Source organism: Vicugna pacos, chromosome 7, assembly GCF_048564905.1.
Source record: "Vicugna pacos chromosome 7, VicPac4, whole genome shotgun sequence".
Taxonomy (NCBI): Eukaryota; Metazoa; Chordata; class Mammalia; order Artiodactyla; family Camelidae; genus Vicugna; species Vicugna pacos.
The window spans coordinates 25,524,706-25,538,352 of NC_132993.1; the positions used below are offsets into that span (position 1 = coordinate 25,524,706).

Below are 13,647 nucleotides of genomic sequence, written 5' to 3' on the forward strand. Positions count from 1 at the left end.
GTAACTAGGCAAAGGGACAGCAGAATGAAGCATTTCAAGAAAGGTTTGGAGGAGAAAGTGTATACTTGCACTGAACCATGAAAATCATTATGGCCGGACCACAGCAAACAGAGGGGTCAGGCAACAGAAAAGAGCCAAAGAAGTTCTGTTAAGACAGCTCATAGATGACGTTCTTACCATGCAAAAGCTTTTGGAGTTTGTCTGGAGGATCCGTTAAAGGATTATCATCTTTAGGAGGTACATAATTCGTCTTATATTTTAGCAAGCCCCTCTGCTTCAGATTTTGAGAAGATGAATTGGCGGAGGGAAAATTAGGAGCCTAAGACCAGTTAGGAGGTGATTGCATTAGCCAAAGCAGGAGATGAGAGGGCTGGAACTAGCCCAACCTAGTGGTGATGGAGAGAGGACTGAGATGGGTTAGAAAGACAATAAAGATATAAAATAGGCAGGTTCTGACTACTAACTGGGCGGAGGAAGCGAAGGAAAGGCCTGTGGTACAACTTCCAGGTTGCTGGTGTGATGAGGAGATGGGCGATCTATTTTCGCTCCTAGGATGGGAATACAAGGAGAGAAACAGGCTTATTTAACAAGATAATGAATTCAGTCCTTATCAAGTGTATCAAAAAAAAGAGGACTCTTGCTAGAAATACCTGGGAGTCAACTGCTACTTAATCTCAGAATCATTATGACATTTAATAAAAACTGAGAGTGATTCTCCTTAGGGTGCTTCTTCATTTTAGCAAACTAAGTATGACTTAATAGCCAGCATACCTAATCTCCAAATGCACACTGGAGTAGCGTTTGAATGCCGAGATAGAGTGCTCATTTGTAGATGTAATAATTTCTCATATAAAAGAGAGCTCTTGCTAGAAATACCTGTGAGTCAACTGCTACTTAATCTTAGAATTATTATAACATTTAATAATAACATTCAGTGAGATTCTCCTTATATGCTCCTTCATTTTAACAAACTAAGTATGACAACAGCCAACATATTAATCTCTAAGTGTATAATAAAGTAGCCTTTGAACCAATGAGGTAGAGTGCTCATTCGCAGATGTAATGATTTGTTATGTTAGCCTGTGTTTTGGCTTTGGTGTTGTTGAAGATAATGGCAGTGCAAAATATTAATAGCACCTATCAAGAGGTAGAGCCTAAGGTTCTTTATATTTTTTTTTAGAAGGCCATATAAATTATAAGGCTTAGGCACACAGTTTAGCTGTACAACCATGTAAAGTTGTCCAGCTTTCAGTGTGTATTATAAGCACATTCAGTGTTTTCACAGTGTTAGTTCACTTTTCAATTCTGTAGTCTTGTTCACCATTTTTGTTTTTTCATGTCATAACTAAGTTTTTCAAAATTCTAACTCTGAAAACATACGGTTCACCTAAGATGTGGTGTAGAGTGTTTCATTTGCAAGATGTTTTCAATTTGAAAAAAACTAACTACATTTCTAGGTCTTAAAAGATGCTACTGTGATGATGGTGGGTTGAAGAGATGTATGAATGGATGGGTAGACAGATAGTAACTTATGGTCACTAAAACTGAGGGATGATAGTGTTATAAGCTATGGAAGTGAAGTGGGGGCTCTGGTATCAAATCCTTGTTCTACTGTCTAATGACTAAATGGCTTGGCCGAGTGTCCTGAATTATCTGGGCCTCAATTTCCTTATTAGTAAGATTGGAAAAACACAGTTTTTCCCTCACAGAGTTTTTGTGATGATTAAATGAGAGAATGCGTATCAAGGACTTAGTACAGTGCTTGACACTCCAAAAATGCTACGGATAAGGAGGAGAGGGAGGTGGAGGAGGAAGGTAAGGAGAGTTCTAAAGTACAGATCCATTAAATTCAGATCTGGGTATGTTTTTAAATTTGCTTACCACAGTGATTTAGATGGCTTGAGTGAGAATACTTCATCCTTAATGTTTAGTGCCCTTATTTAGGTGATATTTGGTAAAAAAGAACTGAATTACATGATCTGTAGTACCTTCTAGCTTTATGATTGAATCTCCAGGAATAAATAAAGCTCCTTTCAGTGTTCTAACGAAAACATCATTAAGATAACGTTAGTCCCCTAAATAAGACATTTATCGCTAAATATGATTATCATTCTCACTTCAACGGGAAAGTCTTGTAACCTATAGATAAGCCAGAAAAATTATTTAACACACAAAAAATGCTGAACTATCAACTAAATGTAGAAAAATGCAGTGTTGTATTTCTTTCTGTACTTAAAATTATTTCCTACTTCACTTTCATGTGTCTGTAATTTTCCAGCCTCTGAGAAATTTCAGAATCACTTAATCAAAGTAATATATAGCAAGCATTTTCATATTCATGCTACCATGGTAAGCATCACATACGTTGCCCAAGTTTTAAAACACTATGTAGGTTTTTGAGATATTTTTGCCCTGAAGAAGATTATGTGGAAATTAGCATATTTAGCTGAATATTTTATAAGTCGGTGCTACTGAAGTGTGCTCATAATTAGACTCAGTTACTATGAGCATATACAGCTATTCAGATTCATAAGAGTGTTGAGACATAATTGACATATAACATTGTGTAAATTTAAGGTGTGCAGTGTGACGATTTGATGTATTTACGTGCTGTGATATGATTAAGGCAGTAAGGTGTTGACACGTCCTTCACCTCATGTGGTTACAATTTTAATTTTTGCACGTGGTCATTTGAGATCTACTCGCAGCAACTTTCAAGTATATAGTACAGTGTTGCTAACCCTGGTTGTCAGGCTGCGGAGAAATAGTGAGTGGGACTCCCGAGAGGCTCTTCCTTGTGCCCCACCCCTGCCGTTCTAATCCAGGCCACCCCCATCTTCATCATCTTCCTTTATCTGGTCTGTTGCAGAAAAGAACTAAGTACTGAACTCTTTCCCCACGCCCCCCTCTTTGCCACCTACTCCATTTCACACAGCAGCCAGAGAGACCATAGCAAGTCACTCCCCTTCTATAGTAATAATAATGATAATAATAGTAATAGTAAAAGTAATGCCTCCCATTATCCCCAGTAAAATCTATCCTTCTCACAATATCCTACCACCTAGACATCACCTTAGACCACTCTTCCCCAACCCTCATCCCACTTCTGCCACATTGGCTTTCTCTTCTTTCTAGAAGCATGCCCACTCATGCCTTCCTTAGAATGTTCGTGTTTGCTGTTCCCTGAACCTGGAAACCTTCCCTCCAAATCCTCCTTGGAGGTCTGCCCTACCATCTAGGCTCAATGAAAATACCACCTCTTCAGACGTATCTTTCCCAGCCACAACGTATATTTTTAAATGAACGTGTTCTCACTTAGTGTTATTTAAAAATAAAAATCACAACAAAGTTAGGATGTGTTTACTTGAGAAATATAAAGCATCATCTGAAAAAATTACAAATTCTTTACTGAAAATTACGTAGCATTCCTTAGTATTTTCCTCCAGGTTCTCTGTTCTTTCGTGGGGCAAGTTAGGCACGTGCTGTCTTAGCTCAGGCTAGTACAACAGAATGGCACAGACTGAATGGCTTATAAACAACATAAATTTATTTCTCACAGTTCTGGAGCGTGGAAAGTTTAAGAGTAAAGCACCAGCAGTTTGTGTGTCTGGTGAGAGCTTGATTTCGTGGCTCACAGACAGCCATCTTCTCCCCGTGTCTTCACCTGGCGAAAGGATCAAGGCAATCTCTGGGGTCTCCTTTGTAAGGGTCCTAATCCTATTCTTGAGGGCTCCACCCTCATGACCTAATGACCCCCTGAAGGCCCCATCTCCTAATGCTATCATATTGGGAGTTAGGATGTCAATGTATAAATTTGGGAGGAACGCAAACATTTATTCTACAGCACTGCCCGGTGTTCTGATGAAATTATGACCTGTGCAGAGAGAGCGCCCATCTCCGGGGGAGGTAAGTGCATCTCGTCCTGCAGCCCTGTCCCAGCAGCACAAAGTCTTAGACTTCTGCAGCTGCTTTGGGCAGGACGTTCTGTACCGCAATTCATTAAACACTGATGGACAACTGAAAAAATACACATGATATGCTGACTCCTTTTAAATACACATGTGGAAAGTGGATGAGTGGATGACTATGAAGAAACTCCCCAAATGACTAAAAGTTCATGAGGCAGAATAGACTTTCCCAAGGCCATAGTTACCCTCCTGGTCAGTTAAACTAGTGTATCTCTTAGAAGTAATCAAACTCATTTCTTCAAGTTGAATAGGTTTGGCTCTTTTTTGATGCATGGCCTACCGGCTTATATTTCTGTTTAATCACTGCGTTAACGTCTGTCAAGACATGCAGGGGATTCGTCAGCTTCCTTGAATCTCCAGCAAGAGGTCAAAAGCCTTCTGTGCTAAATCTCTTAGAAATAAAACCATACCACCTGCCAGGAACATTTTCTAGGGATATGATCGATGTGTGGTTCTGAAAGCCATCTAGAGAAGCTCAGTTATACTTGATCAGTTTTCACGATATGATATCCAAGCATTGGAACACGATCCATTATTCTCTGTATTTTATCAGTTCTGTGTCAGAGTCTTTCAAGAAAAGGTTTTTGTCCGTGTTTTCCAAATGCCTGCTGTTATCCCTCTGACAAACACTCTTTCTGCTTGACTATTTCAGCACTTTTATGTAATGGAAAATTTCATAAACACTTGCAAGAAATCTTTGTGCCCTTGGTTGTCCGCTACGTGGATCTCATGGAGTCCTCCATCGCACAGTCAATTCACAGAGGTTTTGAGCAAGAGACATGGCAGCCTGTCAAGTAGGTATCTTGCCTAGTGTCCGTGGAGCACCTGTCTCTCCTCTCCTGACCTGATGACTTTACACATGGCCATCTGTAGTTATTGCTTATGGTGGTCCCTTCCCACGTTGTTTGTTTCTTTACAGGAATATCGCCAACAGTCTTCCCAATGTAGCTCTTCCAAAAGTTCCAAGTCTGCCTCTTAATCTTCCACAGATTCCTAGTTTTTCTACTCCTTCGTGGATGGCTTCTTTATATGAGTCCACGTGTGTATCCCTCACTTATTTCCTGGTGGCGTGTTAGCTGGTGCATGGCCTGGGCTGTGTTCTGTGCAGATATGTTTAGACTGCATGGCATTTTTTTTTTAAATCATCGTTGGTTGAGGAATACTGTGTTTTGGTTTTCTTCGTTTGAGTTTTGTAAGCTATTAAGCTAAGCTTAGCATATCAGTGAAAAGTGGTTTGGGATTTTTTTTTTTTTAATGTTCACTGGTTTGATGTCATTCTATGTAATCTGTGGGGCAGGGGACATTTTGTGACCCAGGTTGTAGACTCTAGTCTAAGTGATAAAACCAGAGTTCTCCATGTTCAGACAAGCAGTGTGGCTAACGGTATGTATGTCCAAGATCCTTAGTTGGCTCCAGTTTTGTTCCTGCCCATGTGATTTATCTTGTATATGTCAAAAAACGTTTTTAAGAGCAGATTCAAGAACATAATCTTTTTCTACTTTTATCTTAATCTCCCCTTTAAAGGAACAACATTGCAGGTTGCAGAGAAGGGGTTTTCCTTTATTTCTCAGTACCAGCATGTTCTTTTGTCCTTTCATATATCATTTGATGCACTTTGTTAATTTTAAGTAATCTTTATATCATTACAAACCATGTTTATTAAGTCCACACTGCAATGAGCCTACCTATTGCAGGTGAAAAGGACATGGCCTTTGAAACTGATCAGCCTCAAATTTAGATCCTAGCTTATTCTTCGTTAAGTCTTTTTCTTAGCCCCAGTTTCCTCAACTCTAAAATGGTTATGACACCTAATTTAAAGACGTTTTTATGAGGATTGGAAAAAAAACCCTGAAATGTGCCTGGCACAGGCCAGGCTCACAATAAATGCTAACTACTCCTCTCCATTATGACTCTTATTACTGTAATTATTATTACCACCATCTGTCATCATCACTATTCATGACAGTTTGGGTTTCAAAAGGATGAGCCTCAGAACAATCAAACGAACTCAGTTTAATACTCCACACTTTGCACAAGGTCTCATTTGAAGCCAGCTAGAAAGAATAATAATTAGAAGAAAAAGAGCTACCATTTATTAAGCATTTGTTGTATACAGTGCCCAATTCTTTATCTCGCTTACGCCTTATAACAACTCTGTGAGGTAAATGTCATTTTTCCTATTTTACAGTTAAGGAAACTAAGTCACAAAGAAGTTAAAAGGCAAAACTTGCCAATGTCTCACAGTAAGTAAATGACAGAGACACGATGGAAGCCAGGTTTGCTGGACTCCTGAGCCCTCCCTCCTCTCGTTAATCCATTTTACTTCCAGAGAACATGCTGATGAAGAGCTTGTCCAGCATCCTTTCTCCCTGTCCTCCCACCAAGTGTCAGCCCTAGTCCCAGTCTAGTCTGCATGCAGTCAAGAAAAGGGAGAAGAAAAGACCAAGAAAGAGAATGATAACTTGCAAAATAGTTGGACAGTTTTTCTCCAAATTAAACATCATCACTGTACTCATAGGAGTTACCAGGCTCTTAGGTTACATGTGAATCTTCTTCTTACAGGCAAATGCTTCAGGCTGTCAAAGTGTGTAGAGTGGTGTCTGTGTGTGCTCAAGAATCCTCTAAGAAGTAGACTAAGTCTTGCTAAGTCTGTGACTTTTCTTGTACTTCCTTATACTGTTTCATAATTTAACTCCTCTTCTTCCTCATTTCCCGTCTGTTTAACATCCTTGATTTCACTGAGGGACACTATTGTGGGCATTGCCATGTGAAATTCAGTAGGGGTTTTTTTGTCATTATTATTTATTAGCTTTGAAATATGTGTGAACCCTGAATCTCATTATTGGGGTCTACTTTTTTAAAATGACCTGTGGTCTCAGGAATGTCCTGTCTTTGGAACAAATTGTGATTTTGTAAATAAAGTGCTTCCACTTTCATCATTCTGGACAAATGAAAAATACGTTTTTACAAGTTAGTCACCATTACCTTTTCCTGCCGAGATTATCAACATTAGGCCCTTTGTCAAGGTGCCCGGAATTACTCATAATGTTCTGATGTCATTGCAATTAGTTGTTTTTTTTATTTTTAGCTTTTCTTATAAAGCATCGAATGGCAAAAAAAAAAAATTCCCTTTCACATGTTTAAGGAGTTAAAAATACAATTACTGATAAAGTCAAGACAAGTACTACTAAAGTAGCAATGAGTTTGAAGATACATCTCTACCTGCTAATGTATAAATCGCCGTAGGAGGCGCCCCTCCAGATCTCTCCCTGTATATAAAATCTTCATTCTGGGTTTTTTAGCTCTAAAAGTGAATGCCAAGAAGGTAAGTTTCCTGCTGGCATTTTTAGTAAATTGTCTCAGACTCCATTATTCACGTTTGGATTCTTTAATCTGTTAATAATACTTTTAGGGATAGGTCACTGATTAGAAATAATTTTAAAATGAAAAAGTTCTGAATAAATTGCAGGTTATACCTGCCAGCTTGAGAGAAAACCTATTTACATTTTTCCCATCTATCTATCTAATTATAACAAACACTTGTTATCTTAATTACATTCCCAATTAAGCACATGTATCGTTCAGAATTTTACCGTAACATCAAAGAACAGAAAACACATACACCCATGTTCTCTTTAAAGATGTCATTGTCACATATTATGAGAAAGTCTGTTTTTAATAGACTTCTACCTTTACTGTTTCAGATTTTGTTTTAATGGTGGTTTTTGTTGCTGTTGTTTGGTTGTGCTGTTACTTATATTTCTCAAAAGTAAAGAAGAAAATTGTAAGAAGTAGACTTGCTTCTTTGCCAGTTATACTCAATGACTCTTAAAACATCATTTCTCTCATCTATCAAATTGTACACTAGAGATATAAAGGAGGATTCGCTTTATCTTTTTTCTCTTATTTTTATTATATAAATGGCAAAAAGGAGAATTAAATATAGTGTTTTTTCCAACTTTTTTTGCAGCAGTATCAGAGAGGTTGTCTGGCTTTTTTTTGTTTAATGCTTTGGGGGCACTGAATATTAAGGTCAGGAGATGTTAAGTGAGGAAAGTGCTGTGGGTAGTGCTTTGCTGCGACTATTCCCTTGAGAATTGAACTCCGAGGCTGTCTCAGCTAGACAAGGAGGTCATGAGGAATTACTGGCAGAATGGGAGGAGGAAAGCCAGGCTGGCTGGTGAGGGAGCCGAGATGCTAAGGCGGGGAGGCGGGGGAGGTGCAGAGAAGCTTTTAATTAGCCAGAGCAGGAGGTGATCGTTTTTTAAGCTGGCTCATTAAAATATATTTTGCTCAACAATATGGTTTTATAAAAGAATTTTATATTTTATAAACATTTTACCATGCCTTTGTGATAAGTTATTTTCTTTTTAAAATGGTCTTTTGCAAACTTAAAGTATAAGTTTTCGGTCAGTGTATGTTAAACGGTTGTTGGAAAGTAAGCAGAAATGAATCCTACAGCGGTTTTTGGTTTTTTTCTTTTCTTTCGTTCTCTTTTATAATTAAGTTTCAATTATGTTTAAACATAGGAATATTTTACTTTGAAAACATGCGTTTTCCTATTAGGCTGTATACTTGCATAATAGAAAGTAATGCTATTATCCTTTGCCTAAATATTGTGTATACTCTGGCACAGGTTGCCTTCATACATGGTGTAAAAACACGTTCCCCTAGAGTAACCTTACCGTGGTTGTGAATGCATAGCAAGGCTTGGCTCCACAGTTAGGTAGATGGGAGGACCTGAAATCCATGACCTTGCTCCAACTTTAGAGCACCCTGAACGTCATCTTTCTGTTGGACCATCCCTGGCACTAGGTTAGGTTTAGTTATGAGTGAGAAAAGGCACAAAGCGTTTCAAAATAGAAGTAAGACTTTCTCCGCTACCCCACCTGTTTCACCTTTCGTGCCCAGTACCTGTTTCACCTTTACCTGTAATGGAGAAATGTAAGGCCCTGAAGGCTGCATACCGGTAGACAGACAGAAACCATCACGATGACAGAAGCACAGATGCGTGAGTTGAGTGAAGCTACTGATTGTTTTCATGTGGATTTTCCTGCATAAAACATACTTTTCTGAACTTCTAGGAGGACATATGTATCTTATCTTTATCCTAGAGATTGGTAAAGAACATTTCAGATGTCTGTTCTTATGTGTACAATTTGACTTTTTTTTCCTCAGTAAAGAATTATTATCCATTTTGCCCCTGTTTATGAAACCTGACTACTGGATTTCTATTTTGTTCTCCTTGCCTTGCCTTATTCATTACGAAATGGAAAGGAAAAGTCAGAAGGTTGAGCAAAGAAAATATTCACCACTAGAGATTTTACGTAGTATTTCTTCACTGATGGCAATTGATACGGAAAAGAAAAAAACAATGCATTTGGTGATCCACAGAGCTAACAGTGGGAGTTCATGCTGTTCATTTTTCCTTTTTCTTCTAGCAATGGCTCAGCGACATCAGAAGACCTTTTTTGGAAACTCGATGCCCTGCAAATGTTTGTCTTTGACCTCCACTGGCCAGAACAAGAATTTGCCCACCACTTAGAGCAAAGACTTAAACTAATGGCCAGTGATATGATAGAGGCCTGTGTCAAAAGGTAGACGTGCGTTTTCAAGTTTCTGCTTACTACGCCAGCATCCAAAATAACACGTGTCACCAACTACCTGCTGTATAGTCGTTACCAGAAAGGATTCAATATGTACTACTTTCTCCAAAATGTTAAGGACATTCGGTCCTTTGACCTAAATTCTGGGGACCCATGTAATTGATAAAATTGGCCTGATAACGTTTTTGCAGGTCTCCTAACCGTTGCCGTCCTCAGCAGCGCCCACAGCGAAGTAATCCTTTCTGTTATGCGTCTGGTTCTCTCTCTGGGGATACCGTGCTTTAAATTCCCAAGGCAGTACTTCCTGAGACGTACGGAAGAGGCCCGTTGAGTTCTTTACGCGTTGTGTGCTGTGTCCGTGTGCTGCGGAATGACATGGCAAACTCACGTGATGACCACTGCCCTCAGTTGTTCTGTTTGCTGGTAGTCCCTAGCCACGTCCGATGAGCTCCAGGCTCCCACTTACATTCTTTAGAACTTAACCAGAAATAAGTTATGAGGCTTTGGAGTCTTCTGCATGTGCTTTTTCCTTTTTTTTCTTTTTTTAACAGTTTTTTACAAAATCAGCATTGCACCCTGATTAGCATTGTTTTCCCGACTGCCCCTGCTCGTGATCTGTACAGGAACAGCGTGGGCAGCATACTGGAGTAACAAGCCCTGGCTGGAGCCATTGAATAATCCTGAGTTCTTTAAAGCGAGAAAAACCCTGTCCTTAGAATAATGTTTAACGGCCTCCTAAGGCAAGGCCATGAATTATATTATTTAATGTTAGAAAAATATCCTGGGAGGAGGGGAGGGCATGGCTCAGTGGTAGAGTGTGTGCTTAGCATCCATGAGGTCCTGGGTTCAATCCCCAGTCCCGCCATTCAATAAGTAAATAAATATAAGCACCCCCCCCCAAAAAAATACAATTTTAAAATACTTAATTTTTTTTTTTTTTAATCCTGGTCGTCCTCTGTGATTCTGATGTATCAAACCTATGGGTATTCTTTGAATACTTTAGCAAAAGCAATTCCAAATTGCCTGCTGTGAGGTTTTCTTACAAAACCTAAATGTCACTTCAGGTATTTGAAAGAGAAACTGAGTGACATAAAAGAATTACACATTCTCTGTCACACGTTAATTATCGTGTTTTAGGGGTTTTTAAACTTGTCCTTTATTTGATTTCGTAAACCCTCACACAGAGGGTTTGTTCTGCTTTGCTGCAGAGAAGCAAGTGATTTTTCCACTTGGATATTCATTCAGGCAGTTAAGTGAAACGATGGCGTTTTCCCATTAAAAGTGATACGCTGGATGTAGCAAATAGCTTCATTTGGGTAGATCTACTGCCTAAGCGACCGTAGAAGCTGTGTTTAATATAAAATGTCACAGGCTGAGCTTTCATACGAGACACCTGGAAAGAAGACCGTCTCAACCCCCAGCTCCCAGGCCATGCCTCGCTCCTTATTTGCATGTTTTAAATTAGCATCTTGTAGTGTCGGTTTCACTTGTTACAAAACAGGTGGGACATATGTCAGAACTTCTTACTCCAAATTCATGTTTTAATAAATAGAACAAGAACTGCGTTCGAACTCAAGCTGCAAAAGGCAAGCAAAACCACCGACTTGCGCATCCCAGCTTCTGTGTGTACGATGTTTAATGTGTTAGTCGATGCCAAAAAGCAAAGCATCAAACTCTGTGCCCTGGACGGAGGACAGGAGGTAAGTGGATTGGATGTCACCTGTGGAAGGGCAGCATGGGGTGCCCAGGCAAAGGAGGAAGCTGTTTCCAGAAGTCTCTCACCTGATTAGATTAAAGAGACCAAGTTCCCAGATACAAGTGTTTGATAGTTTCTTTATTATGATCACGGAGTGCCCCTTGATCCTTTGCTGTTGTCAGTTTCTTCTTTTTTCTATGAAAACTGCCTAAAATTTTACAAGTGGCCATTGAATTTCAGGTACACCTTTTAACAGCTTAGGTGTTGTTTATTTACATAAACCTTGCTTTTCGCAAGCAAATGAGAAAGCTAGAAAGCTACTTGCTTTGTTTATACAAATCTAGAGTATCCAGAGTTTGCATCTAAAAAACAAGGCATAGAAAACAGTGCATGAAATATTTCATTCGAACAAATTTTCCAATTTTTGAAGGTCAAGTAAAAACATACTTGAAAATTGGGCTTTGCTTTTTTCAGTAAGTATCCCATTGTTTCAGTTTGATTTCTGTTTTGTTTGGTTCTGTATTCAAAAACACAGTTTATTTTACCTCCTGATTCATTTTTGTTGAGAGTGGTGATTGGATATCTTTTTCTTAGATTATCTGTTTAAGTTGACGTTTTGTTAACATCTTTTCCCATCGTGATTACTTTTTCATCATTTCTTTATTTTTCCCTTATGTTCTTCTTCATCGTCTTTTTTTTCCCCATGGCATGATCCAGTTTGGTAGTCAATGGGTAAGTTTCATTTTTCGTATGTAAAAGCACATTTTCATTTGAATTATTACTTTTGTAAATTTTTTTTTAACTTTCATCTTTCCAAATTAAAATCATATAGTTAATTTCACTTTCAGGTTTTTGGTTTCTGGGTATATGTATAATGCTACATAGCAATATCCAAAGACACATTAAAACACATGTAATTACTTATACCTTAAGTAACGTCAAGGGGAAAGTTTCTTCCCTGTTAAGCTGCAGAATCAACAAACTATTCTTAAATTTTTTCAGATGAAATTATTTAAAACCAAATGAATTCACCCTCCTTCAGATTCTAAATAAACTTAGCAGCAGAGTGATCATTAATATTTTTAAGATGCATGTATCTGCAGTATATACTTTCACTAATACTGGAAGAATTTAGAATTGAGGGATTTGGATGACAGATAGAGTATACAGTACCTCTAAATTTGAGGACCAGGAGGCCACTCTTAAGGTCACTTCATACAGAGGAACCCAACTGTAGATTTCAGTGAGGGACACTGAATCTGGGATAACAGCCTTTCTTTCTACTCATGGTCTGGGATGTAACCATTATCAGAGGCAGAGAATAGACAGGCCTGTGTCGGGAGCCTGTCCCCTCCCCAACACAAGGTTGTCTTAACGTATCACCCAGAGCCTCAGAGGAACGTGATTTGAAAACCCTTTATACCTACAGGATTGACGAGACTAAATAAATAAATAATTTTTTGTATAAATCAAGTGTTTCTGTGCTCTGTAGACATGTTAAATCTTACAACTCTTACACAGTTGACAACTGGGAGTCAAAGTCAGTGCTAACTCTTTACTGGGCTAAGAATGTTCATCCAAGCAGAGAGGCTTAGATAACTGTGACAGAGGATGAGAAGTCCCACTGTTTGTGAAGTTCATACTTCTTGAACCCAGAGATAGACATTAGCTATTTGACCATAATTTATGTGTGTGTGTACGTATTGCATTCCTTGAGCAATTCAGGGGGAAAAGATGTATTTATACAATCTTACAGATACATTAAGTAACTGGTATGTTATAGAATGTTTAGTAATTATTCTCTGATCTCTTACAACCTATTACCTCTAATTAGCTGAATGGTGGGCAGCTGGCTTGGATATCAGTGGCTCATAACCACCTTCCCTTGGTTTTCAAGAGCAAGATGTAAGCTTTTGATTGTCTGCTTGAGAATAGTGCCTTAGCCTTTTTATACACACATCCTTTCTCGTCAGATTTATAGAATCATCTCGCCTCTTCCACTAATACTGGATTGATCCATTTGTTCTTAGTTTTACGCACACTGTGGTGCCTGGTATACAATAGGCACTTAGTAAATATTTGTTGAATGAACAGACTGATTTTTTTTTTTTGTCACTGCTTTAACAATCCTCCCCTGTAAGAAACAACTCACTTTGGTATTCTGAAAGAAAAACAGGCACCCACACAAATGACAAAACATTGTTGCATTGTCAAATGATTCTTTACATTAATAGGTGGATGGTTTTGAAGAGTAATCTGCTACCGTTCATTATGTCTGCACCTGTACCTTCTCACCAGAGACAATTAGTTCCCCACAACTTTCACACAATTAATATGTGTGTTCAAAATGTGCAGGTGTAAAACCCATTAGCAACCC

The 13,647-nt window shown here is 38.7% G+C and overlaps 1 protein-coding gene across 8 annotated transcripts in view; it reads left to right on the forward strand.

The window, feature by feature from the left end:
- Positions 1 to 13,647, forward strand: part of CADPS2 (calcium dependent secretion activator 2) — a 447,742-nt gene that overhangs the window by 385,655 nt on the left and 48,440 nt on the right. For 6 of the 8 annotated variants that reach the window (XM_072964582.1, XM_072964580.1, XM_072964581.1 and 3 more), the window contains 4 exons: positions 4,621 to 4,762; positions 9,410 to 9,565; positions 11,127 to 11,274; positions 11,988 to 12,002. In XM_072964582.1, the coding sequence (XP_072820683.1) occupies positions 4,621 to 4,762; positions 9,410 to 9,565; positions 11,127 to 11,274; positions 11,988 to 12,002 (461 nt within the window). The remainder of the gene's footprint in view (positions 1 to 4,620; positions 4,763 to 9,409; positions 9,566 to 11,126; positions 11,275 to 11,987; positions 12,003 to 13,647) is intronic. The other 2 variants (XM_015237597.3, XM_015237600.3) reach the window with 1 other exon arrangement.